At 44.7% G+C, this 25,963-nt stretch overlaps 1 protein-coding gene across 1 annotated transcript in view; it reads right to left on the reverse strand.

The window, feature by feature from the left end:
- The window catches only part of EIF3B (eukaryotic translation initiation factor 3 subunit B), a 34,934-nt gene extending 9,712 nt beyond the window's left edge, over positions 1-25,222 (reverse strand). Inside the window, exons 1-13 of the mRNA XM_077827692.1 lie at positions 24,575-25,222; positions 12,630-12,822; positions 11,051-11,170; positions 10,884-10,941; positions 10,301-10,429; positions 7,834-7,991; positions 6,390-6,521; positions 6,213-6,279; positions 5,517-5,563; positions 3,565-3,775; positions 2,881-2,953; positions 2,166-2,288; positions 1,144-1,222 (exon numbers count right to left, since the gene is read on the reverse strand). Of these exons, the coding sequence (XP_077683818.1) occupies positions 1,144-1,222; positions 2,166-2,288; positions 2,881-2,953; positions 3,565-3,775; positions 5,517-5,563; positions 6,213-6,279; positions 6,390-6,521; positions 7,834-7,991; positions 10,301-10,429; positions 10,884-10,941; positions 11,051-11,170; positions 12,630-12,822; positions 24,575-25,040 (1,856 nt within the window). The 5' untranslated portion in view covers positions 25,041-25,222. The remainder of the gene's footprint in view (positions 1-1,143; positions 1,223-2,165; positions 2,289-2,880; positions 2,954-3,564; positions 3,776-5,516; positions 5,564-6,212; positions 6,280-6,389; positions 6,522-7,833; positions 7,992-10,300; positions 10,430-10,883; positions 10,942-11,050; positions 11,171-12,629; positions 12,823-24,574) is intronic.
- Positions 25,223-25,963: the final 741 nt, after the last annotated feature.

Consider the following 25,963-nt stretch of genomic DNA (forward strand, 5'->3'; position numbering starts at 1 on the left):
GGGGGTGTCACGGTATTGCCACCCTTACTTCTGTCCTGCCTTCAGAGCACGGTGGCCGAAGAGTGGCAGCGGCTGGCCGTGAGCCCAGGGCTGCAGGCAGTGCTGACCCCAGCAGCAGCGCAGAAGTGATGGTGGCATATGGTATTGCCACCCTTATTTCTCCACGGTTGCCTGTGAAGGCAGCACAGAAGGGTGGGAATACTGTGACCACCCCCTCTCCCCCCACATCTTTGCCACCCCATTCTGGGTGAAATCCCCAGTTTGAGAAATGCTGACCTAAGGGCTTTACATGTTTTAAATAAATGCTATTTGTCAAAAATCATGAATATGTAAGATTTAAATTTCTGTAACCATGAAGTTCAAGATGATTTTTAAAATGCTATGACAGATTTACCAAAATTGACAGGGCCCCCAAGTTATATTTAAATCAGAAAAAAACCCGTTATGATTTTATCTGAGATTGTAAAAATTCTTACAGAATAAGTCATTTGTATTGCTGCCTGGGGGAGAAATCTGAGGGGCTCCCTGAATAAATACATCTTTCTATTTAGACTAAGGAAGTAAACAGCTGACGTGAATTCTAAACTTAGCCAAGAGAACAATACGGTGGGCGAGATTAGAATAACCTCATTCCTCATCTGATATGATGGCAGAAGAGGTAGCCAATATAAACACAGGCATCTCATTAATTGTTTTTATAGACTAAATAAAATTGGATTTTCTGCTAGCCACAGAACAAGAGGTGTTATTTTATCTACTGCACTAACCACCTTTGCTGTAAGGAGGCCAGCTACTTCAGGAAATTAAATTTCAGGCAGAAGAGGGCAAGAAAATACGTAGAAGTTACAACCAGGTAAATTTATCTTCAAGAAAAACTCAATCACTTGCAAACAAATTAAAATCCATGTAGACCCTGGAAAGGCTAACTGGCAGATTACTGTATGTCAAAATTAGATTCTTCCAAACAAAGATAATCCTCTTAATACAAGCAGGTTTTCTACCTGACAGATGGTTAAGATTTTGGCTATTTGTCTTACAGATAGTCTTTATACAGTAGTGTGAAGACTATCTTTTTTTAGCTCTTTGAGAGCATTACATTGACTTAAAATGAGCTCTCTCAGAATGCCAAGTAGCGATACCCACCTTCTCAAGCCAGCCAATACTAAAAACTGCCCTTGCGGACTCCAGAATATCGTATTTGCCTGCTGCTTGTCAAACATTTCTGAAAGGAAACAAAATTTGTATTTATGCCAACATAGAAAGGATGGAAGTCTCCACCCAATGGTATCAATCACATTGACAGGCACTCAACAGAGTCCTCAAAAAGGCACCGCTGAGCTCTGCAATTAACAAGCAACATGTCTACTATAGTCGTATTTTAATCAGAAGAATGAAACCCAACATGGATCTGCTCTCACTGATTAAACTGAAAACAATGGGATGATCAAACATTCAAAAAGGTGCATTTGCAGGCAGAGAGAATCAGGAATCCCCAAAGCCTTAGCACACAAGTTGTACCAATTTAACTAAAATTGTTTAGAAACGGATGTAGTTAAATTGGTGCAACCCCTTACGTGGATACTTCTTTTGGCATAAGAGTGCTTTTTCACAATTTAGTTTAAACTGATTCCTTGCGGATTTAAGTTAAATCAATATAAGGCCCACAAACCAAAATGGAGGGCGTGGAGGAGAGAATGTCCAAGTTGAGAAAGGGCGGAAATCCTTAAAATACTGGGGAGGAAGCGTAGAGAAGGTGAATTAATGGAGAGAGGAAAGAAAGTTTCAAAAATGCATTTTTTGCCCTGTCACAGAAAGGTGGTATTTAACTTTGCCAGCAAAAGGGGCACAGGCCGCAAGATTAATATTTTACCAGTGGACCTTTCATTTTCAACCCCCAGACTCTGAATAAAATGGTAATTTGGCCCTCACTACAGAATAAATTGATACCCCTGCTCTCAGGGCTGTTCTCCCAGCCCAAGACAGCTGGAGCGCAGCATGCTCAAGACATGTTCTCTCCCATGCCCTCTGTCAGGGCCCAGAAGTATCAAACGGTCTATGAAAAAGCAACTGTAAGAAGTCTACAGGGTAAACAGGTTGCTACCACCACATAAAGTGCTTAATGCCTAGATTCCTTCACCTGTACTCCTGCTGTCAACTCTACTTACTGATGAGCTCTATTTTCCCATTGTTTTTGACATGGTAAAAGGAGATAGAAATTCGGGGAGGCTCTCCATGCAATACAGCGAACTTGCTTCCATTTGGTTCCCAGGCAAAGGCTATGATACTTTCTGCAACAGATGTAAAGAAGTGTCAAAAGCCAACATTGTACAAAGGGACAAAATTCTTGAGTTAAGTCAGTCATTCTCTACACAACTTCAATTCCAAGCAGTTACTGTATACAGGACTGAAGAAATCCTGTATATGAAAGAGAACATTCATTATGATGAGCAATTTGGTATTAAGATTTCTACTGCTGCTTTGCTTCTAGTGAGCCAACCAGACAAATGCAGAGGATAATACTTATGGGGTGTTCACAATCACCTACTCCAGCTTTTTTCCAGCCTGGTGCAGAATATCCTCAGAGAGAAGGGTAAAGCTCTAACTAAGTCATCAGTCTCCCACTAGGGAAGCTTCTCCTTTGTTGTCAAAGTACAGCAACTGAAGCAGAAAACAGTTTGCCAGGCAATTTTTTTAGATTCAGAAATAGCTGGGCCAAGACAGAGAGACAAGTTTGCCATCCAGTTGTCCTTCATCTGTTAAAACCCATTAGTTGTAACATTTTACACTACAATATTTTGTCAGTTTATTCACTGATGAATACTGTATGTATAAATACACAACGTCAGAAAAATAGCTAGCACATTTGTCTGTAGGATTTACCTTTCATTTCTACCACATCCACAGGGACCTGCTTCTCTCTCATTCGGAAGATCTCAAAGTTGGTCACCACACCCTGTGAAAGTCAACATAGGTCAAGTATCTAGTATAATTAGTTTTAATACAGGACTATGAGGATGACTATGCAACTGACCTAGTTTAGTACTTTAAGAGGATAAATCTAGACATTTTGGGGCTTATTTTCCTAGAGGATGGAAGATAACACAGAAAGATCATGAATCATTTCTAAAGACCTTTATTAAAACAGGAGTTTCTTCAGCAAGTTGTGAGTTAACAAAAACAGGCTTTCTACGGTACAGAAGTTGAGACTATTTCAAGAGGACTGAAACATATGGTAGGTCCCACACATCTGTGGGACCAAAACCAGCTGAAACGAATACAACAAATGCTGAAAGAAGGGGGGTCTGTCCCCAGGTGCTTCAAAAATAAGACAGACATACTTTCATTGATCTTGCAGAACCCCGATGGATAGTGATGTCAAGTCCAATGCTCATTAAGCGCCCATAGGACCTTACACATAGCCCTTAAAAACCTAACTGAAAAAATGAGAGGGTTTTGACACCAAGTAATTGATTCACACATTTTTATCAATCCATATTGAAATGCAAAAACCAAAACAAAGAAGAGACCGAACCAGTTTTATGAACACACCTAGGAAGCACATACCTGTGTACCTTTAGGAGTCCTGTCTACCTTCACACACAGATAATCTCCATTCTTTTGCCAATGCAGCTTGCAATCCACCACATTGAACAGGTTCCGCACACGGATTTCTTGTCTGGAGGGGAGCTGCATCAGTGTCACCCTTGCTGGGATATCTTTATCTTCAGGCACCCAAAACGCAATTATGTTACCCCCTGGAGACCATGAGAAATCCCTACGAAGGAGGCAAGATGTCATAAAAAAAGTCCAATTTAGTAATCAGTTAAAGATATGTTGCAAGCAACATAAAGAACAGCATTCTGCATTACATTTGGTACATTATGGTGAATCAGTCAGTTTCCAGGTAGCTTGATACTAAAGCTAGGCTACAAGCAGGAATTCTAACTCTAAATTCAAGTGCAATGAGAATGACTAAAAATAAATTTACCAGGACCTGCTTGGTGACCCCGCAGAAAACCCAGGTTTGATTTGCCATTCACAGGTGGACAAGTAGTGATGCAGAAACAATACACTTACATCTAGGAAAGGCAGAAAGAGTACCGCATCTCATACTGCAGAATCCCAAGTGATTTGGGAGATAGGTTGATAAAATGAGTTACAAAAAGACAACCCATTAAACTATGTTAAAAGTACACTTCTCTCCTACAATCTGTCACACTTAGCTTCCTTAACAAGGAAGCTAGAAATCTACTTCAGAGAGATCCCCATTCTCTAAGAAGCCTTTTGGAACCCTGGAAAGGTGAAAAAGTCAGTTGTTTCTTTAGGAATCATGATGAGAGTCATATAGAATTATAGAACGAGCCTAGCTACCTAGTGCCAGCTGGTAAAGTATAGTGCACTCTTATTTAAGACTATGGAAGGCCAAATATCAGACAAGATATCCCTTTATTGATGTAATAACCTTAACTTGGAGTTAAATGCATTTTGGTTTATGCAACAGAAACATCAAGTTAGATCCTTAGATCAATAAGCTTTTATATATTGCAGGCATCATTGCAAAGTTCACAAAATTGTCACCAATGCATGGAAAGAGAGAAGTAGTAAAAAACAGATGTCTTTACTTCTTCCCTTATAGGTAGTTTCTCCACAGCTGCAGACCAGGATCATCAGCAAGGAAAGTATAAACATTGAAAAGAAACTTGCTATCATATTGAAATTCTAAGTATTAATTCTATTACTGCACCAAAAGCGTAAGAGTTGAAGAGTTAACATTATTCCACTTGACTGACAGCCACCTAACACTGACATAACCTGTCTTTTGCTGAGGAAGATGCCTAATAACTCACTGCTGACCACCAATATAAGAAGCAGATGGTTCTGGACTAGATACTAATTCTTCATTGTGTAATCACTACACAAATGCAAAGTTTTCGGTGCATATAGATATCAGGCTGAAAGGCTGATCCATGAGCTAAGAAAAGGGGATGTTCTGGGAAACAGCATTTAAACTACATCTTATAGTGAGAAAGACTGAAAGAGCTCAGTCTGCTTGTCTTTAAGAGGCAAGTTGATTACACTGTATAAGTATCTTCATGGGGAGAAAATACTGGGTACCAATAGGCTCTTTAATCTAGTGGAGAGAGGACTAACAAGAACCAAATAACCAGAAGCTAAAGTAAAAAAATTTAAATGAGAAATAAAGTACACATATATGGTTTATTTTAACAGTGAGGGTGATTACCCCTGGAACAAACCATCGAGGGAAGTGGGTTATCTTTCTTTTGAGGTCTTCAAGTCAAGACAACATGCCTTTCTGTGAGATATGCTTTAGTCAGACCCAAGTTGTTGGCCTCAATACAGGGATAACTAGGTGAAATGCAATGGCTTGTAATACATAGGTCATGATCTAATGGTCTCTTCTGGCCTTGAACTCCACAATACTAGAATCCTAACACACAATAATATCTCAAGAACAAAACAAAAGAGCAGAACTCTTCACAAGAGAATAAACTCACTTTATCCCATTGATTTTCAAACTTTTCTTGTCCAGCAAACCCATAGACTACAAAAAAGAAAAATCATAAATTTGCAAGTTAGAAATACTTACATAGGTAGGTTATTTAAATTAACACCCTTAAGGAGGTAGGGAAATGTCCCCATTTCATCACTACCTGGATACACAGTACAAAACACACTTGCCACACATCCCCATAATCCTAATTCTTGCATCCTAATTCTAGTCCCCCATAACCCTACAAATTAAAAATACGCATTGGGATGATGAGGCATACTGGAAAATAAAGCAGGTTGTAAGCAACAGTGTTACATGAATGGATTTGGGGGGGGGTTTCTGGTAGTGATCTGCTGACAAAAGTATTAAACAAATGTGATACTGTAAGGCTGTATTTTCTATGCTCCATTAAAAAATTAAGTTGCTCTCCTTATCTGCTTCCTTCCAACCTTTACTACCCCAGTGGAAAATTAAGAAGAAGAAAAAACAACCAAAATCCTGAACAGTGGGGATGTTGGGAGCCCAAGGAAAGAGCAAAACAAGAGAGGGTGGGTTTCTCACCCTTTAATAAATATTTACTGGAGAGTCAGATTTTTTTTAAAAATCAAATTTTAGCAGTAACTTGCTTCAAAATAAAAAAAAGCAGCACTTCAGGTACAGCTGACATTATAAAGCAGGTTATATGTAAAAAAGCACTTACAGGTGTTTCATAGATGCTGAGGGTGTCTGATGTCATTCGGGCAAAAAATTTACCATCATGACTCCACCTGAACAAATAAGAGGAAGACGAAGCATCAGATCTACCATGTTACCTCACTAGTAAGAAGAGGCCAGTCATTTAGTGTGATCTGTCCTCTACTACTGTTACCCAACCTACTTAAAAATGGGCCAATGGGCTGAGCTTTCACAGTGGAACCCTCGCTTCTTCTGTCCAGTTAGGGTATCCCAGATGATTATGGCCTGAGGGTCATCTTGTGTGTCCATTAAAGGGCTGAAGGTCACTAAATACCTACAAAAAGGGGAGACGGAAAATTACTAGCTTCACTTTTCATATGGTGTAATTATCATTTCAGCACAAATATGCTTTCATCTAATTGTGAGAAGAACCAGCTAAGCAAAGTTCAAGAGGCATGCACTGAAAGAGGACACAGACAGAATTGGGGAACAGGCAGAGTATAACTCTTTTCTCCAGTCCACCCCTACACAAACTAGTGAAGGAGTTGAGAGATGGCTTGAGTATTAGATAGCCACCCATACGCCCCTTTTTAATAGAGGGAGAGCTCTCTAGGAGTAGAGTAGTGGAGAGCCTTATTCACCCACCTCATGAACCAGCAGTTACTATGGAGATGTGGAGCAGTACCACAGTGTAACTGTGGATGTTCTAGGGGGACAGAGTCCCTTCTCTTTCAATAGTTAGAGGGGGGATGAAGCTTTATCAGCATTTAGATAGACTGTCTGATTACATCAGTGTTCCCAGGCAGGATCCAGCACTCTTTCCAGTACCTAGATGTGTCAGATGTGGTGTTGGGCATCCAAACTATGGTATTGCCTCTGGATTCCTCTGGCCAAAAAGCCACCCAATCCAAGCAAGAAACCCACCACACCTGGGTGTTGTAAAGGGGAATCATCATCATCAATGTATGACGACTAATGAGGTACATAGTATAAAACATGATGGCCTAGAGACAAGAATTTACCATATGGGAGCTTTCAGGACAGGAACATGTTTTCCTATTAAGAGCCCAAGCACATCTCAACTACAATAAAAATCTAAAACCAAAATACTTTTAAGTCAGGCTTTCCATTCATAAACACAAAAACAGAAGCTTAAGCTTCACAAGAGATAAAAATAGGTTTAATGAAAGCTTCACCATTTGCCTGACAATCTCCACAGATACCATCATAAAACAAAAAGCATAAAGAATTAATTCATCTGAAAATTACAACCCCTGAAGATGCTGATAAACTGATCATTCTGCTGAAAGACCAGAACTCAACTCACAGGCATCACAGACTGAGTTCAAAGATACCGTCTATGTGTGCATTAAGGTGCTCGTACCTGACAAATTGAAGTAAACTGGAAGATTATTAAATACTTTAGTTCATTACTCTGGATTGTGTTCTTTAAATACTTTTTCCAATTTAAAAAGTAGAAAGTCATGTCAAACAGAATTATGGATACACACAAACATTCTAAAAATTCCAAAGAGCAGAGAAATTAAGATTGAAAGCCCATGATACCTAAAAGTAGATAAGGCAGAATAAACATGCTGTGTTTTCTATTCCCCAAGACATGATCTCAAACTGCTTTTATACCATACCTTTCACAAGGTGAGAAGTCGATAAGCTGTACCCCCTGGTGACTGAACCTCTGAATCTGTTTGAACTTCTCTCCTCCCCACAGAGCAATGCCTCTCTGATGGAATGTAGCCAGGTAAGTACCTTTTGGGGACCAGCGTACATAGGTTTCTGTCCACCGCTGCAAGCAAAGTATACAGCATACATCAGAGATGAATTACATTAAGACGGCTCTCAGTATGTGTGGTGTGTAGCTTCACACACATACCGCCCCCCGTTCCACAAGTAATCCAGCAGCCACATTTACACAAGCTTAAACATGATTGGAGTGCAGTTCTTATTTCCTTAGTCTGAATGTTTCCTGGAAAATGCCTTTGAATGAAACTTCCAAGCTTTAAACACTCACTAACCAGAAGAATAAAACTAGTGACTTGTTTCTTGACTTTAGCAAAGCTTTTTACACGGTCTCCCACAGTATTCTTGTCAGCAAGTTAAGGAAGTATGGGCTGGATGAATGCACTATAGGGTGGGTAGAAAGCTGGCTAGATTGTTGGGCTCAACGGGTAGTGATCAATGGCTCCATGTCTAGTTGGCAGCCGGTGTCAAGTGGAGTGCCCCAGGGGTCAGTCCTGGGGCCGGTTTTGTTCAATATCTTCATAAATGATCTGGAGGATGGTGTGGATTGCACTCTCAGCAAATTTGCGGACGATACTAAACTGGGAGGAGTGGTAGATACGCTGGAGGGGAGGGATAGGATACAGAAGGACCTAGACAAATTGGAGGATTGGGCCAAAAGAAATCTGATGAGGTTCAATAAGGATAAGTGCAGGGTCCTGCACTTAGGACGGAAGAATCCAATGCACCGCTACAGACTAGGGACCGAATGGCTAGGCAGCAGTTCTGCGGAAAAGGACCTAGGGGTGACAGTGGACGAGAAGCTGGATATGAGTCAGCAGTGTGCCCTTGTTGCCAAGAAGGCCAATGGCATTTTGGGATGTATACGTAGGGGCATAGCGAGCAGATCGAGGGACGTGATCGTCCCCCTCTATTCGACATTGGTGAGGCCTCATCTGGAGTACTGTGTCCAGTTTTGGGCCCCACACTACAAGAAGGATGTGGATAAATTGGAGAGAGTCCAGCGAAGGGCAACAAAAATGATTAGGGGTCTAGAACACATGACTTATGAGGAGAGGCTGAGGGAGCTGGGATTGTTTAGCCTGCAGAAGAGAAGAATGAGGGGGGATTTGATAGCTGCTTTCAACTACCTGAAAGGGGGTTCCAAAGAGGATGGCTCTAGACTGTTCTCAATGGTAGCAGATGACAGAACGAGGAGTAATGGCCTCAAGTTGCAGTGGGGGAGGTTTAGATTGGATATTAGGAAAAACTTTTTCACTAAGAGGGTGGTGAAACACTGGAATGCGTTGCCTAGGGAGGTGGTGGAATCTCCTTCCTTGGAAGTTTTTAAGGTCAGGCTTGACAAAGCCCTGGCTGGGATGATTTAATTGGGAATTGGTCCTGCTTCGAGCAGGGGGTTGGACTAGATGACCTTCAGGGGTCCCTTCCAACCCTGATATTCTATGATTCTATGAGTGAGCCAGAGGTGGATGGTAGTGGGAAGCCTTCAGCAGTGTCCAGAAGCTCAGCATGCCACTTGTTCTCGGACTACTGGGAAGTGTGTGTTCTAATCTTCCTAACAAAATATAGCTCCTGAACCTCACCTAGGGTGAGGGAAAAGGGCATCTTCTATATGAACCTTGGTTAATAAGCATCTGCTGATTTGGAAGGCTGTTCACCAAATCAATTTCTCCGTACTCCTTGCCTTCTCCTAACCATAACAGAGGAGCTCCTTGTCATCAGAAAAATCTTGTTGAGGTCTCCTTCCCTGGGCTCTAGAGCAGATATGTGAGCTGCTGGTGATGGACTGCCTCCAGCACTGAGCCTACCACAAATCTTCAGTGCTCCTTCTCTCAGCAGAGACACAATAAAGAGGAGCTAGGGAGTAGCATGCACTTGACAGCAGTAATCTCCCGCTCACCACTGATGAGCAGAGATCTCTCAAACTCTGATTTTGCACTTCTAGGTCTTTTGATCGAAACATCTTAGTCTGGTTATTATCCCTAATTTACAGATGGGGAGGTTAATTTAAATCACAGCAAGGTAGCAGAGCCAATAGACCATCTCAGTTCACATTCAACTTTATTTCCTTTCCAAAACAGGCGACCCTGCCTCTAAATGAATGACATTATCTCCTTTAGAAAGTTAAAAACAAATTAAAAAAATGTACTCTGAACAGTAGGAAATGGAGAAGTTGTTTTCATCAAAGAAAGTGAATGTTACAACTTTATTCTGCCCCACCACATCCCAGCACACAAAAATTGAACAAGATTGTCATCTCACTATTGCCCCAGTTTCCCGAGTTCACCACTTTTTTAGAGCCTTAATGACCATACTGTATTTAGAATATGCAGCTGTTCTTTCAGGGACACTCACTGGTCTTTCTTCAATTGCGACTGGTTCCTTTGCATCATTCCAATAGATGCAAGTGCGGTCTCCTGACTCAAAGATCACACTGTATTGATCCCTACAGTCTGGGTCCTCCAACCAGTAGCGAAGATTCCCCTAAAAGAAGAAGTCAGGAGTTAAGGAAGCAAATTCCTAAAAATACCATATTCATGCTCCAGGATGAAAATTCTACTTTATGAACACATGATAAAAAACCAAAGATAATTACAAGCCACAAGTTATTTAACTACAGATTTCAGAAATTTAATTCTTTAGCTATTTTGGCTTAAACTTTGGAAAAATACCTTAGCAATTTGAAATATCAGGATCTCATTTCCCTCTTTGCCCAAGAACTATGGCAAGGTCTTTGGATGAGCTGCAGCTCTCCATGAGGGGGAAGATAACAATTCCTAAACAGTAATAGCGGTCACTATGAAAGCAACATAGCTTTGTTCTGTATTTTTTGTATGAATGCCACAGCAATAAGGAGTTTTAGAATATGGAATATTTTTATTCAAAGCTTCATATAAAATATCCCTTTCATCTTACAAACAAAACAAACCAAACATACCAAGTCTTTAAATGGCTGTTTCTCTGGGATGTCCCATTCTTCACTGATTGTCATGTATCTAGAAGAGTGATTTGATCAGTTAAACATATTGCAGTTGCCTTTGATCAGAAGTAGGCTACAACATGGTCTTTAGGAATAAAAAAAGAGAACATGATGGCTACACTCACTTGTCAAAATCCGTGAAAAGGTTGACTCTGAAAGTGTGCTGCTTGTCCAACTTGTATCCATCTGCATTTTTCACAGCATCCAGTGCATGTGCTGGGGACATGTACTCCAGGAAAATATACCTTAGTTAAATGAGATAAATGTGATTACTCAGTAGCAACCTGCCTGTAGTCAGCATTAGCCATACAGTGGGTGAACTAACTGAAAAGCTGGTACTCAATCCAGAAGGCAAGATTGAAGAAGTTGCAATTTCTACCACTGAATCCATAGAGGAGAAGGCAATTAATCTCCACTTTGCTCATGTAAGTATTTTTCTTAATCATACATACATGACTTGGAACACATTTTTCCCTGCCTTCTTGAAACTGGGTGGAACAGATTATGAAGGCAAATTCACACACAGCAGAATTGCAATAAGTGCTACCATCAGGTGGATGGGTAAGCAGCTCTTCCCAACAGAAAGGCAGGACATGTTTGAGAAGCAAGCAAATTCAGCGTGCTACATAAAGCTTTTCATTCGTAAGTTCTGGGCCCTCAAAACACAACTACTACTCCACCAATGTTCCCTCTACTTTTTTATATCCATGTGCGGAATTAATTTTGTCATGTGCACCAATACAGAGGTGATGTGTGGTGGAGATAGTGCCGAGGGGTTCAGAGTGCGGGAGGGGGCTCAGGGCTAGGGCAGAGGGTTGGGGTGCAGGCTCCAGCTGGGGGTGCGGGCTCCAGGGTGGGACCGGGAATGAGGAGTTTGGGGTGCAGGCTGCCACAGGGCCAGGGGAGAGGTGCTTCTCCCTGGCCATGCACACCTCCTACATCTCTCTCCTCTCCAGTCCAGGCCCCTGTGGCTGCACAGCCCTTGACAGCCTGCTGTGCAGCCACGCAGTTTACAGGGAATTTTGCTCTCCACTTAAACCAAATTATAATCAAACTCTTCCTCTCCAAGTGGAGTTCAGTCTGTAACTTAGCAGAAGCCAGAATTCACGGTACATTGGACCTGTGACCTAATAATGTCCCACAGAAAATGATTTTCAAGGTACCTGGATTTGTTTTGTAAAGTTTATCCTGACTGAGCTGAAGGCTCTCCAGCCCACAGGAATTATTCCAGTGCTACAACTCCAGGAAGCATATACTGAATAATTTGACAACCGATTACTTGGTCTCTACATTCTCGGATCTGCCATATTGGGTCTCTAAACCCCAAGGAGAAATATGCTACTCTCCAACCACCTTAATCTCATTCAGCTGAAAACTGGGACAGTGATAATCAGGAGAAAATGCCACCACCCAAAATCTGTAAATACCTTCCCCCCAAGATCAAGACGTTTGTTACCCATTTGTTCAACATGGCTACATTTATTCTCCTGTACGGCTATAGTCTAGGAAACCGTTAAGCCCTTCAGTTGCCTGAGGATCTTGTATCTATATCACTGAGATAGCATGCCAAAGTGCCTCTATGGACATCATCCTATTCTGTTATGTCAGGGTCAGACATTTGTGGGCTAAAATTCTATTAGCATTCAAAGGATTAACCTCAGCAATGTTTGAATCCCATTTCCAGCAGGAGTTCTCATTACTCACCCCTTTGTCTTCCCATCTGCTTCTGGGTAAAATTCATTGGTAATTTTCCCAAACTTAGAAAAGATTTTGTGAATAACATTCTTCAGTTTCTCAAGACGGTCTGGTCCAACTTGGGGAACATTATCCACTAGAATTACTGAATCGATTCCATCTGCCTCCTGTGGCTGGTCTTTTAGCACATCACCAAGTAATTCTGCAAAAAGAAAGAGGGAGAAAAACCTCAGCACCAATCTCTGGAGTGAATGGGGAAGGTAGGAAAGAGACGAGAATTCAATAGCTATTTACCTACACCCTTCTCAAACACCTTTAAAAAGTTCAGGAGTAACTGAAAGCTGTATGGAACACTGAGCTTGACTGAGTTTACTAAAACGAGGCCAAAATGTTCCCCCTTCCCTCCCACACCATTTTAACAGAGGTGTAATCTACTAGGACATGCTTAATATAGGGCACAATTTTCTGAAGATCACAGGTGCTAGCTTGACATGACAGACCACCTTCCATTGTCTGTTTCTCTAGGAAAGATCTCAACACTTTATATTTAAAGACATTTGAAACCTCAGCAGCCTACAACTAGAGGAGTTAAATCTTGTCCTAAAAGTCCCCCAAATTGCTTATGAATCAGAGCACTACAACAGTTACCTACAAACCCACACTGAACTAAATGCGGACATCAAGAAAGAATTTTGACATCACCTTTCCTCCCACATCAAAAAAGCCTTAGCATGATTCTCCATTGGAAGCCCTGTATGTTGTAGCATCACTGTAATTATAGTTGGGAAGTCATGATCATTCTAAGCCTTTAATTAGAACTTTGAAGATGATGCATTGGAGGCAAGAGATCGTATGTCCATATCCCTCCCTCTCCCCAGATTTCTGCCAAGGAGGGTTCACAACAGAACATGGCCAGCAGCAGCCTTTCAGCACTGTGGTGACAAGAAGGGATGGAAACTGCTTCGGGGGAGGGGGGGGGAAGGAGGAGAGGGTGTGGAAAGGGAAGAACTGGCCCATGTCTTTGCAGAGCTCATCCCTCCCCCCCCACTGCAGGTTGGGCTGGAAATTGCTTACCCTCCCTACTTCAGCACTTATCTGAGGGGTAGAGAGGCTCCCCTGTGCTGGTGCTCCAGGCGGCTTTGGTACATGCAGGGTTCGACTCCTCTTGGGCAGCTCCCTGGGCACTGGCCCAGTCAGAGGCAGTGGGGGACAAAGAAACCTGCCAGGCAGGCTGCAGGTGTGCCAAACATTCCCACCAGGGGCTGGTAGGGGGCAAAAGGGCAAAGCAGAGAGAGGACAGCGAGGAGAGGAGCATGTAAAGGGCAGACGGGTAGGCAACAGAGGTGACATGTGGGGTGGTCACGTGACCACCCCAACCATTAAATTATCCCCCCATTATTGACAGGTACAAGTTGCCTATGGAAGTAAGGTTGCCAACTTTCTAATCGCACAAAACCGAACACCTTAGCCCTGCCCTTCCTGAGGCCCCACCCACACTCACTACATTTCCCCTCCCTCAATGCTTGCTCTCCCCCACTCTCACTAAGTTTCACTGGGTTGGGGCAACAGTGTGGGGTGCTGGAGGGGGTAAGGGCTCTGAAGTGGGGCTGGGCATGAGGGGTTTGGGGTGCCTGAGGAGGTTCCAGGCTGGGGCCGAGGGATTTGGAGTTCTGGAGGAGGTTGGGCTCTGGGCTCAGGCTCTGGACTGGAGCTGGGGATGAGGGGCTTGGGGCGCAGAAGGGGGCTCCAGGCTGGGGAGTGGGGCTGAGGGATTCGGAGTGCAGGACGGAGCTGCGGGTTGAGGCAGGGGTTTGGGGTGAAGAAGGGGGTGAGGGCTCTGGGGTGGGGTTTGGGATGCAGAAGGGAGCTCTGGGTTTGGGGGGGGCAGGGCTGGGGCATGGGGTTGGGACATGGGCTTACCTCAGGCAGCTCCTGGTCAGCCGCGTACTGGGACTAAGGCAGGCTGCTTGCCTGCCCTGGCGCCATCTGCACTGTACCGCAGAAGTGACCAGCAGGTCCAGCGCCTAGGCAGGTGGAGGAGGCACTCCACACCCCAGCTTCCACTGGCCAGACTGCGGATCCCCGTGGCCCCCCCACCGCCTAGGAGCGGTTGCTTCTGGGGCGCAGCCCAGTGCAGGACAGGTAGGGACTAGCCTGCCTTAGCCCCACAACACCGCCGACTGGACTTTTAATGCCCCGGTCAGTGGTGCTGACCAGAGCCGCCAGGGTCCCTTTTCAACTGGGTGTTCCAGTCGAAAACCTGACACCTGGTCACCCTATATGGAAGTGGGGAAAATTTGTTAAGCCATTTTAAGCACGAGGCAACTGAACGTATCTTCTCAACCCTCTTGACATTCTGACAGGTCATCCGTATCCTGCAAACCCTCCTAGCCCATCTCCTACAACACCCTTTACATTGCCTGAGAAAAAGTTTAGCTGGTAGGATGGTACAGTGAGCCTGTGTTTCAAGTTTCTATTTGGAAAAGGAAGTTAAAACCAAAATAGTCTTACTCTAATATTATGGTTGAGGTTTTACATATACAGAACTCAGGAAATTCAGAAGTATAGTTCCTACAGAAACATGGCATGGACACAACAAATTTAGTTCTCACTAGGAAGACAGTGGTAGTTCAAGCTGTAACTGAACTTCTATTCTAATCCTCCGTTTTCACACACATATATTAAGGCATAAACATTATGTATGTGCAATGTATCCAAGGTACAATTGCTCTGGGAACCATAACTTTCACATGCACGTAAGTCACAGAACCTCAACAACAACACTGCATTCATGTAGTTTTTCCATTTCATAGAATACAGGTCAGATTTCTGGGTAGTGTCTAGTAACAGCCCCCCTCCCCGCCACCGCCCAAGATGAGAAATTGACAGACTCCAAACTAATCCCCCCAAACAAATCCCCCAGCACTAAGACATGCACTGACATCAGATCCATTAATCAAAATGACATAGAAACAAGGACTAAGTGCCACTTTATATCTGCTTTATGTAGCAAAGCCCAAGATTTATAACCAGTGCATCCCATTACCTTGTTATACTATAAGACTGAAAAAATATCTCCTTCAGTTTTACCAAGGCTTCTAGTTATGCTATCTGACTGAGTGGAACAAAGTCTACTGACAATAAGGCTAAATAGGGGCAGGAAAAAGAGATCTGGAGACAACAACAGAGCAGAAATAATTCTGACAATCCTGGTTCCTTCAGATACGCAAATAATTATCTGAATTCAATCAATTTATGCCTGTAATTTCCAAAAAAGATGAATCATTGCAAAAACACTACTAAAAAATATAGCTAATACAGAAGAGAGATAGGTGTCATTTCACTTCTGAACTGCAATTTAAAGATGCAGTCTGGAGAGTCAGACTGTGTAGACAGCATTCAGAAATCAGGAAGATTTAATAAGCATCATGAAAACACCTAAATACCAGAAAACGTGACAAGGTGTTGGAAGTGTTTAAAGCTTTAACCACGAGTTTTTGCCAGCTGTCTAGTAACTGACGTGATCAGAATTTTTGAATTATTTACCCAGAGGCTGAAACTGGGAAAGAAAAGAGGACAGTGCTGGGAAATATCTGGCACTGATAAATGCTTACTCAATTTCAACCAACCAGAAAACAGAAAATTAGACCTTGTGTTATTTTTAATTTAGTGAATATACAATTACGTTGTCTGTTAAGCCTGCTATAGTTTGTTCCAAACTGTTCGGTTTTATGCATAAAACATTACCAAGATTACACAGGATTGACAGTTACTATACAGATTTTGGCAAAATGTGTTAGCACCACAGTATTATTATAAATGTAGGGTAGATAAATGCAAAGTGGTTTTTGCTTTGTTCTTTTGCTTCTTTATGATGCAAGCGGTCCATAAACTCAGATTCCAAGGCCAGAAGGGATCATTGTGATCATCTAGTCTGACCTCCTGTATAATACAAGACACAGAACTACCCCCAAAATAATTCCTAGAGCATATCTTTTCGAAAAACATCCAATCTGGATTCAAAATTCGCCAGTGATTGGTAAATTGTTCCAATGGTAAAGTACCCTCCCTGTCAAAAATGTATACACTGTTTTCAATCTGAATTTGTCTAGCTTCAATTTACACCACTGGATTATATTATATCTTTCTTTCTTTGTTAGACTGAAGAGCCCATTATTAAATATTTGTTCCACATGCAGCTACTTATAGACCAACCAAGTAACCCCCTAACCTTCCCTTTGTTAGACTGAGTTCTTTGAATCTATTTAATTTATCACTAAAAGGCATATTTCCTCATTCATTAATCATTTTTGTGGCTTTTCTCAGAATGCTCGCCAATTTATCAACACCCTTCTTGAACTGTGGGCACCTGAACCAGACAGTATTCCTGAAGCAGTCACACCAGTGCCAAATACAGAGATAAAATAACCCCTCTAGTCCTACTTGACACTCCTGTTTACCCATTCCAGGATCAGATTAACTCTTTTTGACCACAGTGCAGTCCTGGAGGAATTCTGCACTACTGCACATGTGCAGAATTCATGTCCCTCCACAGAATTTCTTGCTTCCCCATCACGTTCTGTGGGGAAGTGAAAGGAAAGTCATACGGGGTTGGGGGCAAGTCTAGGGATGCCCGGGTGCATAGTTTTTTGGGGGGGAAATTGCCCCCCAAACAGAGGCAAGGCATGGCAAGGGGGAGAGAGAAGAAAGATATCATGCGGGGTCATGTGCCACTGCTCCGGCCATTTCTGTGAGCGCAGAGCTGCCTAGCTGAAGGAGTGTGTGCCACAGCTCTGCTAACTCTGCAGCTGGATGCCACCTCCTGGGTCCATGCTCCCCTTCTGTGTGCTGGGAGCCATCCTGTTTTCTGTACAAAAGTGAGTGCCTGCAGTGGGGCAGGACAAGGGTGGGGGGCGGGGAAAATGGGGGAAGGAGGATGGGACATGGAAGAGAAGGGGATGGGGAAAGTGGGAGCCCAGCACGCAGCGTCCTCTTGGCAGCAGCAGCTGCTGAGGATCCCCTGTTAAGCAGGCCCATCAAACACCCACACCCCCTGTACCTGGACCACCCCGATGAACCCCCCGCATCTGGACTCCCACCCCACTGAGTCCCAAGCAGCTATATCTGAATCCCCACCCTACCAGCACCTGAACCCCCACCCCCCCAGTCAAGCCCCCTCCTTCCACACATAGACCCCCACCCCCGATGAGTCCCAACCACCTGAACCCCCCCCAATGAGCTGGTGTCCAGATCCCATACTGAACTGCCCTCACCCCACACCTGGATCCCGGTGGGCTGAGCCTGCCTGCCCACACGTGGTGCACCTAGAGTAGAGGGGTAGGCTCGGCCCTTGTGCTGCGTTAGGGTCAGGTGCAGCAGGGTCATCTCTCACTTCCATGCAGCCAGTGGCCTGTGCTCCCCCACTGCCATGCTGGAGACTCCACATTTATGTATTGACAAAATCTGTAGAATTTTAAAACATTGTGCACAGAAATTTTATTTTGTTGACATAGAATTCCCTCTGGCCTAAGTGTCACATTGGGAGCTCATGTTCAGTTGATTATGCCCCATGGACCTCAAATCCTTTTCAGAGTCATTTCTTCCCAGGACAGAGTCCCCCATCCTGTAAGTATGGCCTATATTCTTTGATCCTAGCTGTACACCATTTACATTTAGCTGTATTAAAATGCATATTGTTTGCTTTCACCCGGTCTATCAAGCGATCCAGATGTCACCAGGTTCAGAGCACTGTCCTCTTCACTATTTACCACTCCCCAACTTGGGTGTCTTCTGCACACTTCATCAGTGATGATTTTATGTTTTCTTCCATGTCATTGATAAATAAAATCAAAATGTCACTTGGTATCAAAAACATAAAAACAACCATACTGGGTCAGACCAATGGTCCATCCAGCCCAGTATCCTGTAATGATCAAGTGATCCATCCAGTTACCCATTCCCAGCTTCTGGCAAAGAGAGGCTAGGGACACTTCAGAGCATGGTTTTTTATCCCTGCCCACCCTGACTAACAGCCATTGATGGAGCTATCCTCCATGAATTTATCTAGTTCTTTTTTGAACACATCAATCCCTTAAAGAAGTTTAAGTATGCTACATCAAAACTATTACCCTTACCAACCAATTTATACCTTTTCCTTCCCACAGTTTTTTCAGTCTCTCCCTCTCCCCTCAATCAAAAATCCAGGTAGTGTCTTAAATGAAAAACTAGGCTATTTGAAAGCCAGAAAAACGAGGACATCATAAGAGCCAACAGAACAAAAATTATGTAGTTGAATCCTTGTTAACGCAGGGCTGCCCCAATTATAGCTACCAGTGGAAGATAAGAGATTAATGCAATTCATTTCCAGCTGAATTAAAAAACAAAACAAAACTAATTTTGGATAAAGAATGCATTTGTTAAAAGGTTGGATGCATATGCCCCCTTCAATTCAGGTATTAGACAGAGGTCACAAAACCACCCTGAGACTCTGCAGAGGTCCTCCAGTGGAACCTGGGAAGATTAGACAACATTAAAATAGGTAACCTTTAAAAAAAAACAACCTTTTTTAAAAAAAAAACAAACAATCTACTACACAAGTAACAAGTAGGATAAGTGAGGAAAGGTTAGAAAGCAACCACACCTCCCCCCTTCCATTTTGTTGTCTTTGCACACTTGACAGGAGTATGCATAGTCTAGGTCACTGTTTCTGCTGAATAGTCAGTTTCTCCTGTTTGTTTCTTTCCTCTGTTTTTAAAATGCCAACACATTCAAAATACAAATATGACAGTAAAACCATAAAACATGACCGTAAAATCTGCCAGAAGGAATCACAGCATAGGTGAACTACATTAAAACTATTTCTAAATAATTGTTGAAACCAACTCCAAGCAAGTTGATAGTACCTATTTAAAAATGACAGACCATACATTTAACAAATTTCAGGATCTCTCAAATGTGAGTACTACCCATATTGCTATACGTGTCAGAAACCTGGACCCTGCTACAGGCAGACTTAGAGCCGCTAGAGGCATTCTATACAGGCTGTCAGTACCAAATCCTGAGTAAAAAGTGGTTTGACTTTCTGCAAAATGTCACAATCTCACAAAGCCCTGGCCTTTCTTCAGTCACTCATTATATCCAAAAGTGGCATTACATGCTTTTCAGCCATGTCATTGGGATGAACAAAAGCATCCCAGCACACTGCGCGCTCTCCAGTTTCGAATGACATGAGAAGGGCTGCACACACTGACCCTACCTGGCATTGCCTGTAGTGCCACCCCAGAGACAACAGTCTTTAGTAGGCTGTGCACTGTGTCAGTTACAGTGACCACGGGTGATGGCATCACACTCGGCACTGTATAGCAAATTTCCCAGATCTTAATCCTATGACTGAATGAATTTCTGGGGCAGCATATAGGACGGGGTGGGCAAACTTTTTGGCCCGAGGGCCACATCTGGGTGGGGAAATTGCATGCAGGGCCATGAATATAGGGCTGGGGCAGGAGTGCAGGAGGGCGTGCAGGGTATGAGAGGGGGTGTGTGTGCAGGAAGAGGCTCAGGGCAAGGAGCTGGGGTGCAGGAGGAGTACAGGGTGTATGAGGGGGCTCAGGGCAGGAGGTTGGGGTGCAGGGAGGGGTGTGGCAGGGGACTCGGCAGGGTGTTGGGGTGTAGGAGGGATGCGGTGGGGGGGTTTGGAGTGCAGGCTCCGGCCCAGTGCTGCTGGGCTATGGCAGCCTCCCTGCCCCCAAGCCACTCCAGGAAGCAGCCAGCACCATATGGGGGGGGTGGGGGGTGGGGAGAAGGGAAACGGACAACACTGCCCTCACCTGTGGGTACCTCCCTCAAAGCTCCCATTGGCTGCAGTTCCTTGTTCCCGGCCAATGGGAGCGGGGGGTGGGGTGGGGGGGGGATGCCTGCAGACAAGAGCAGAGCATGGAGCCCTCCGCCTCTCTTCCAAGGGCCACAGCGACATGGTGCTGGCCGCTTCTAGGAGCGGTGCAGGGCCAGCGGCGCCACGGGGGTGGCAATCCCACAGGCCAGATCCAAAGCCCCGACAGGCCAGATCTGGCTTGCGGGCCATAGTTTGCCCACCCCTGATGTAAGGGAACATATCAGTGTTCACAATGCTAATAAGAAGAGGAAGAGAAACAGTAAGTCACAAGTCTCTTTTCAAGTCACTACATGGTAGGCCCTTAGGATCTTTAAATTTTGCTCCATCTTGTCCCAGTAAGTTATTTATGTGGTCTTATTCTGCTGATAGCCCACAGCTGACACAGAAGCATGTTTAGCAGTTAATTTCTCCTCACATAGGGGTCTGGGGCAGTGACCATCTTTTTGTTGTGCTTCTGCAATGCATAGTACAGTGGGGTCTTGGTCCACGACTAGGGCTCCTAAACACCATCATCACCAGTTTGAATACTACTTGCTTTTAAGGTAGTATCTACATTAAGAAAGTGACAGCTGTAACGCTGACAATGGCGATCAGCAACAGGTGCCAAAACTGATTTAACTGCTATTGAGTGAAATCAAGACCACCATGCACTGACTCGCAAATCACATTTTCCGCAGTGGTGTTGTAAACTAGGTGAACCGATTTTCATTACCTCTTTGCCACTGGTTCAGGACAAACTGATGTAGATGACTGGTGTCAGAAAGAAATTAATTTTGTAGTGCATACAGGGCTCTCAAGATGCACATCCAGTTTGCAACACCATTCTCCAAGTAGCCAAGACAGCAAAATACATGAAAGACATAGAAGTGTAATCACTCTTCTCTGGGATTTAGGTGTTGGTAGTTTAGTTTGTAAATGCAATAGACACTTTAGGCCCCAGAGTGAAAGGAGGAATTTTGAAATCTCTGCAGGGACATGACAGCTAACCAGAGAGGATAAATTTTAATCAAACACCAATATGTTATTTAAAGTATTTTTCCTTGCCATAGCAAGAATTAAAAAGATTTTCATATATAACAGATAGAAATGGAAGCATTTCCAACAAGTAGTGACAAACCAAAGGCCAAAGAAGAGAAACTCCACTGAGAAGAAATGCAAGACATGTTTATGATCAGACAGAACCACTGATGGTATAAGGAAATGTCACAGTTAAGATTTCTGAATGTCTTAAAGTCTTTTGCATAATCAAGTTTCCAGACATCTAGACAGACTGAGTAATGCATATTTAAACTTGTTTTCTGTAGATTCTCCCTGCTGTACTATATACACAAACACAGCTTTATCTGGATTGAATTAGGGTTGTACTGAAGGAAAGACCTACCAGACCAGGTTCCTTGGCCTGCTCCCCTCATGCTGCTCCTAGCTAGCAATAGCTCAGAGTGCACAGAGCTAGTATAGCCAGCATGTATACTCTACCCTATAGTGCAGACAATCATGTCTGGAACGGAGGGGTGTTGTGCTCCTGGTATCTTCAAGAGGCAGATGGTCCCTTGGGGACCATTGCCAACTGATTTAAACTAGGGCAAGCATGATACTTGACATAGCAGAGGATTTGGTCCACTGCAAAGTAAAAGAAATTAACTTAACTCACCAGCACAGTCACAATCAGTGAAGGGTCAGTGGATCAGAGTGGAGAGGGCAGGAACTAAAGATATTACAGAAAAAAAAAGCTAATCTTTCCAATGGCTTTCCACAAGCACAAGATTATTCTTAGTGCAATGACTGAGATGGACATATTACTTCCTTTTTCCTTCAAAAACAGATTCTCAAGAGAAAGAGAGAACAGTTGAAGCAGCAGTGAGCAAAGATGGAAAAGTCAGGCTAGCTGGTGAACCAGCAAGAATTAGATTAAAATCTTGTAACCAGGTTACTTATATGACATTCCCTAAACACCAGAAAGAGTTTAGCCCTTAACAATGAAGTGGAAAGGGAGAGCCTACCTGGTTCTGGAATGGAATGAAGATAAAAATTAACACAGTCATTCCAAACTCAGCACAGGGTACCTATATACTCCACAATTTAAAAAACTCACAGCAGTTTACTCAGGCTCACATGGCTTGGGCTAAGGAGCTGTTCAACCACCTCACAGGATCCTAGAGGCCAGGCTCCAGCAGGAATATCTATATCCCAATTAAAAAGCTCCTTAGCCCAAGTCAGCAGGCAAGGACCAGCCAAGGGTATCTAACAGCAGTGTAGAGATACCTAAAGGGCCTCTCCCAAGATGGGGGAAAAAACCTGACCAAGCAGTTTTTATCATGTCTGCTTTAACCACTGCACAAGTTTAGAAAAAAACATACAAATAAGTTACTTAGCCTAAAGCAATTTTTGTACAGTTTTAGAGTTTAACTGTTCTAATGTAGTAAAGTACCATCTCATTGCCCCGCAATATACACACTGTATATGCATTGTTTACTAGTAGAAATAACTGATTCTTACTTAATTTATATGCAAATCAGATTTTAAAATCAGAGGATCTTTTCAGTTCTGACACCGCACTTAGACATTACGAGAGCCTATAATTACTGTCTGTTTCAATACAGTAAATACAGGTACAGCACAACATTGCTTATAAAATTCCATTGTGTGCAAGTTTAGCTGGTTTATCAAGGTCTCACTATAGTAAAGAAATGGTTTTGGAGTAGTTTCACCACCCCACCCCACAACCACAACACAAATTATATGCATCTCTAGATAATTACACACGATAGCATTCAACTATATTTTCCATGTAGCTACACATCTTGGATTCACTAGTAGCAAATAAAATGCTCTTCAGCTATTGCATTCTGAAGATCACATAAGAGCAATCCTATCCACTCACTGATGGAATGACCCCTCCCTACCATTCTCAAAACTTTTCACTCCGTAGACCTTGAGGAGAGGTGTTTGACGGGCTGGTTTGAAAATCCATATGCTAGATAATCCAAAATAACTAAAGGATGAGATCTGGGAACAATCAAGTGAATTACATCATTGTCCTGGGCTGGCAAATATGCAAATGCTTTCAAATGTTAGTGGGTTTAAGAATGAAAAGCAATTAAGTTTACCAAGTACTTTATGGTACATTAATATGAAAGGTACTTAAGAGGTTTGGTTTAATAGGTTTTATATTATAATAAAAACACTGCTTTTAACAAACTTAACGTTTAAGCGTACTTGGAATACAGCAGTACTAATATAGAAGAGACTCCTGCTCTCACGTGCACAGACGCCATCTGCTAACATTATGAGCCCTTCATGGCAGAGACTCTATCCCCACTGTGCATTTGTATGCATAACAGAGTGAGGACCCTATTCTGAAAAGGATTCTGAATAAGCTGCTGTAATAGAAACACCACATACGAACAGCGTGGCTGGCATGTGCGGGATGTAAGAGACGCCTGCTCTGGGACCCCCGGTGCAAATGCCAAGGAACGCTACACAGCGCGCAGCAGATCACAGTGGCTTGCGAGAGCCGCAGCTCGAGCGGCTCTCCCTCCCCACGGTGCAAGCGGACCAGCGGCAGCGCCGCGGGGTGGCACCGCCTGGCAAGGGGGGCGGGAGCCTTGGGGGTCTTGAGGACACGAGCCTCCCCTGCACCGCTGGCGGCCCACCAACTAGTCACCAGGGGGACCAGGATGCAGGGCCCCTATGGAGCCGCTTCAGCGGGGTCCCAGCCCGGCTCTTCGCAGCGAGCCGGGCCTAGAGATGCCCGTCAGGCCGCCCGCCTCCCTCACGCGGCGCCGGGGACAGGGAGGACGGGAATCCGGAGCCCAGCGCAGCACGGCCTAGTTGGCGGACGCTACGCCCCCACCCACCGTGATGCCCAGGCGGGCACCCAAGGCCCCGGTCTCTGACGGCTCCACAGACCCGTGGGCCCCGCCGCTCGCCCCTTCCCGCCTGTCCAGGTTTGCGCCGCTCCGGCCGCCTCTGGAGGCCCCCCCGCCACGCCCCGCGCCTGGAGGCCCGGCCTGACCAGGCCTCGGCCCCCGGCGGGCCAGCCACACAGCCCCGGCCTCCGCACCTTCCTCGCTGATGTCGTCCACGAAGTCCTCGGGGTCGCTGAAGGAGACGTCGTCCTCGGGCTCCTCCGCGGGCTCGGCTTCCTCCCGCTCCTCGGCCGCGGCCTCCGCCTTCTCCTCGGGGGTCTGCGGGCCGGGCGGCTCCTCCGGGCGGGCGACGGCCTCCTCAGCGGCGGGCGGCGCCTCCTGCGAAGTGGGCGATGGCGGCGCCGGCTGCTCCTCCTGGGAGCCGGGCGATGGCGGCGCCGGCGAAGACGCTTCCTCCCGCTGGGGGGGCCCGTCCGGCTGCTCGGGCTCGTCCCCGGACCCCTCGGCTCCGGCCGCCGCGGGCGCCTGGCTCTCCTCCGTCTCCTGCATGGGGAGGGGGTCGCTGCTGGGCCCGCCGCGCTCACTCAGGCTCTCCGGGGAAAGGCAGGGGGGAGGGGAGTCTCCGACGGCTAGGCCATGTGCGCGAGACCCGGCGGGCATGGCGAAGCAGAACACACCAACTCCTAGTGTGTGGGGGGAGGGTGGGGTGTAATTTTTCACCCAGTACCTTCCTCTCGCCACACGCTCTATAATCACCTGGCCTTCTTCTCCATCCCGCTCCCTACAGCGCCGATGGCGACTTCAATCCCTACCTCCCCTCAAAACCAATTCTCCCTTCTTCATACACCAGTTTGGTTTAGTCCAACATGGCAGCCCTCGTCAGCAGCACTAGGTGAGGCCTGACTGAACCATCTTCGAAGGTGGAAAAGGGAGAGATACCGAATACACCTCCCTGTATAGATTAAAAATAAAATGCACCCAGGGTATTGTAATGTATTTAAGATAAGGGGGTAAAATGATAAAACGGTATAATAATAGGATAATATATCCCTGGTACCCCTACAAATGTTGTATAATGGACATAGCCAACGCTTGGACGCTACCAACGCCAATCGAAGGGAGGGTAGCACATGATCATGGGCGGTACTACGAGAAGACACAGCAAACATTTTCGGAGACTATTTAAACCCCCGGTAAGAAGGGGTCACATTTAGGATGGTACGGTCCAACAAAGGTCGCCACATCAGCGCTCTCTCTCTCTCTCCCCCCTTCACGTGGTTGGAAGAGCACTTCCTAGGGAGGTTCTAGGCGCTGGGAATAGGGACGTGTGACCGCCATGACACTAGAGGCAAAGTATGAGCCTGAAGTGACTCTAGTGTACTCCTGATCACTCTCCTTACAGTGTGTATGGTAACACCCATTGCTTCATGTTCTCTGTGTACATAGACAGGTTTCAGAGTAACAGCCGTGTTAGTCTGTATTCGCAAAAAGAAAAGGAGTACTTGTGGCACCTTAGAGACTAACCAATTTATTTGAGCATGAGCTTTCGTGAGCTACAGCTCACTTCATCGGATGCATACAGC

Source organism: Eretmochelys imbricata, chromosome 10 (assembly GCF_965152235.1).
Source record: "Eretmochelys imbricata isolate rEreImb1 chromosome 10, rEreImb1.hap1, whole genome shotgun sequence".
NCBI lineage: Eukaryota > Metazoa > Chordata > Testudines > Cheloniidae > Eretmochelys > Eretmochelys imbricata.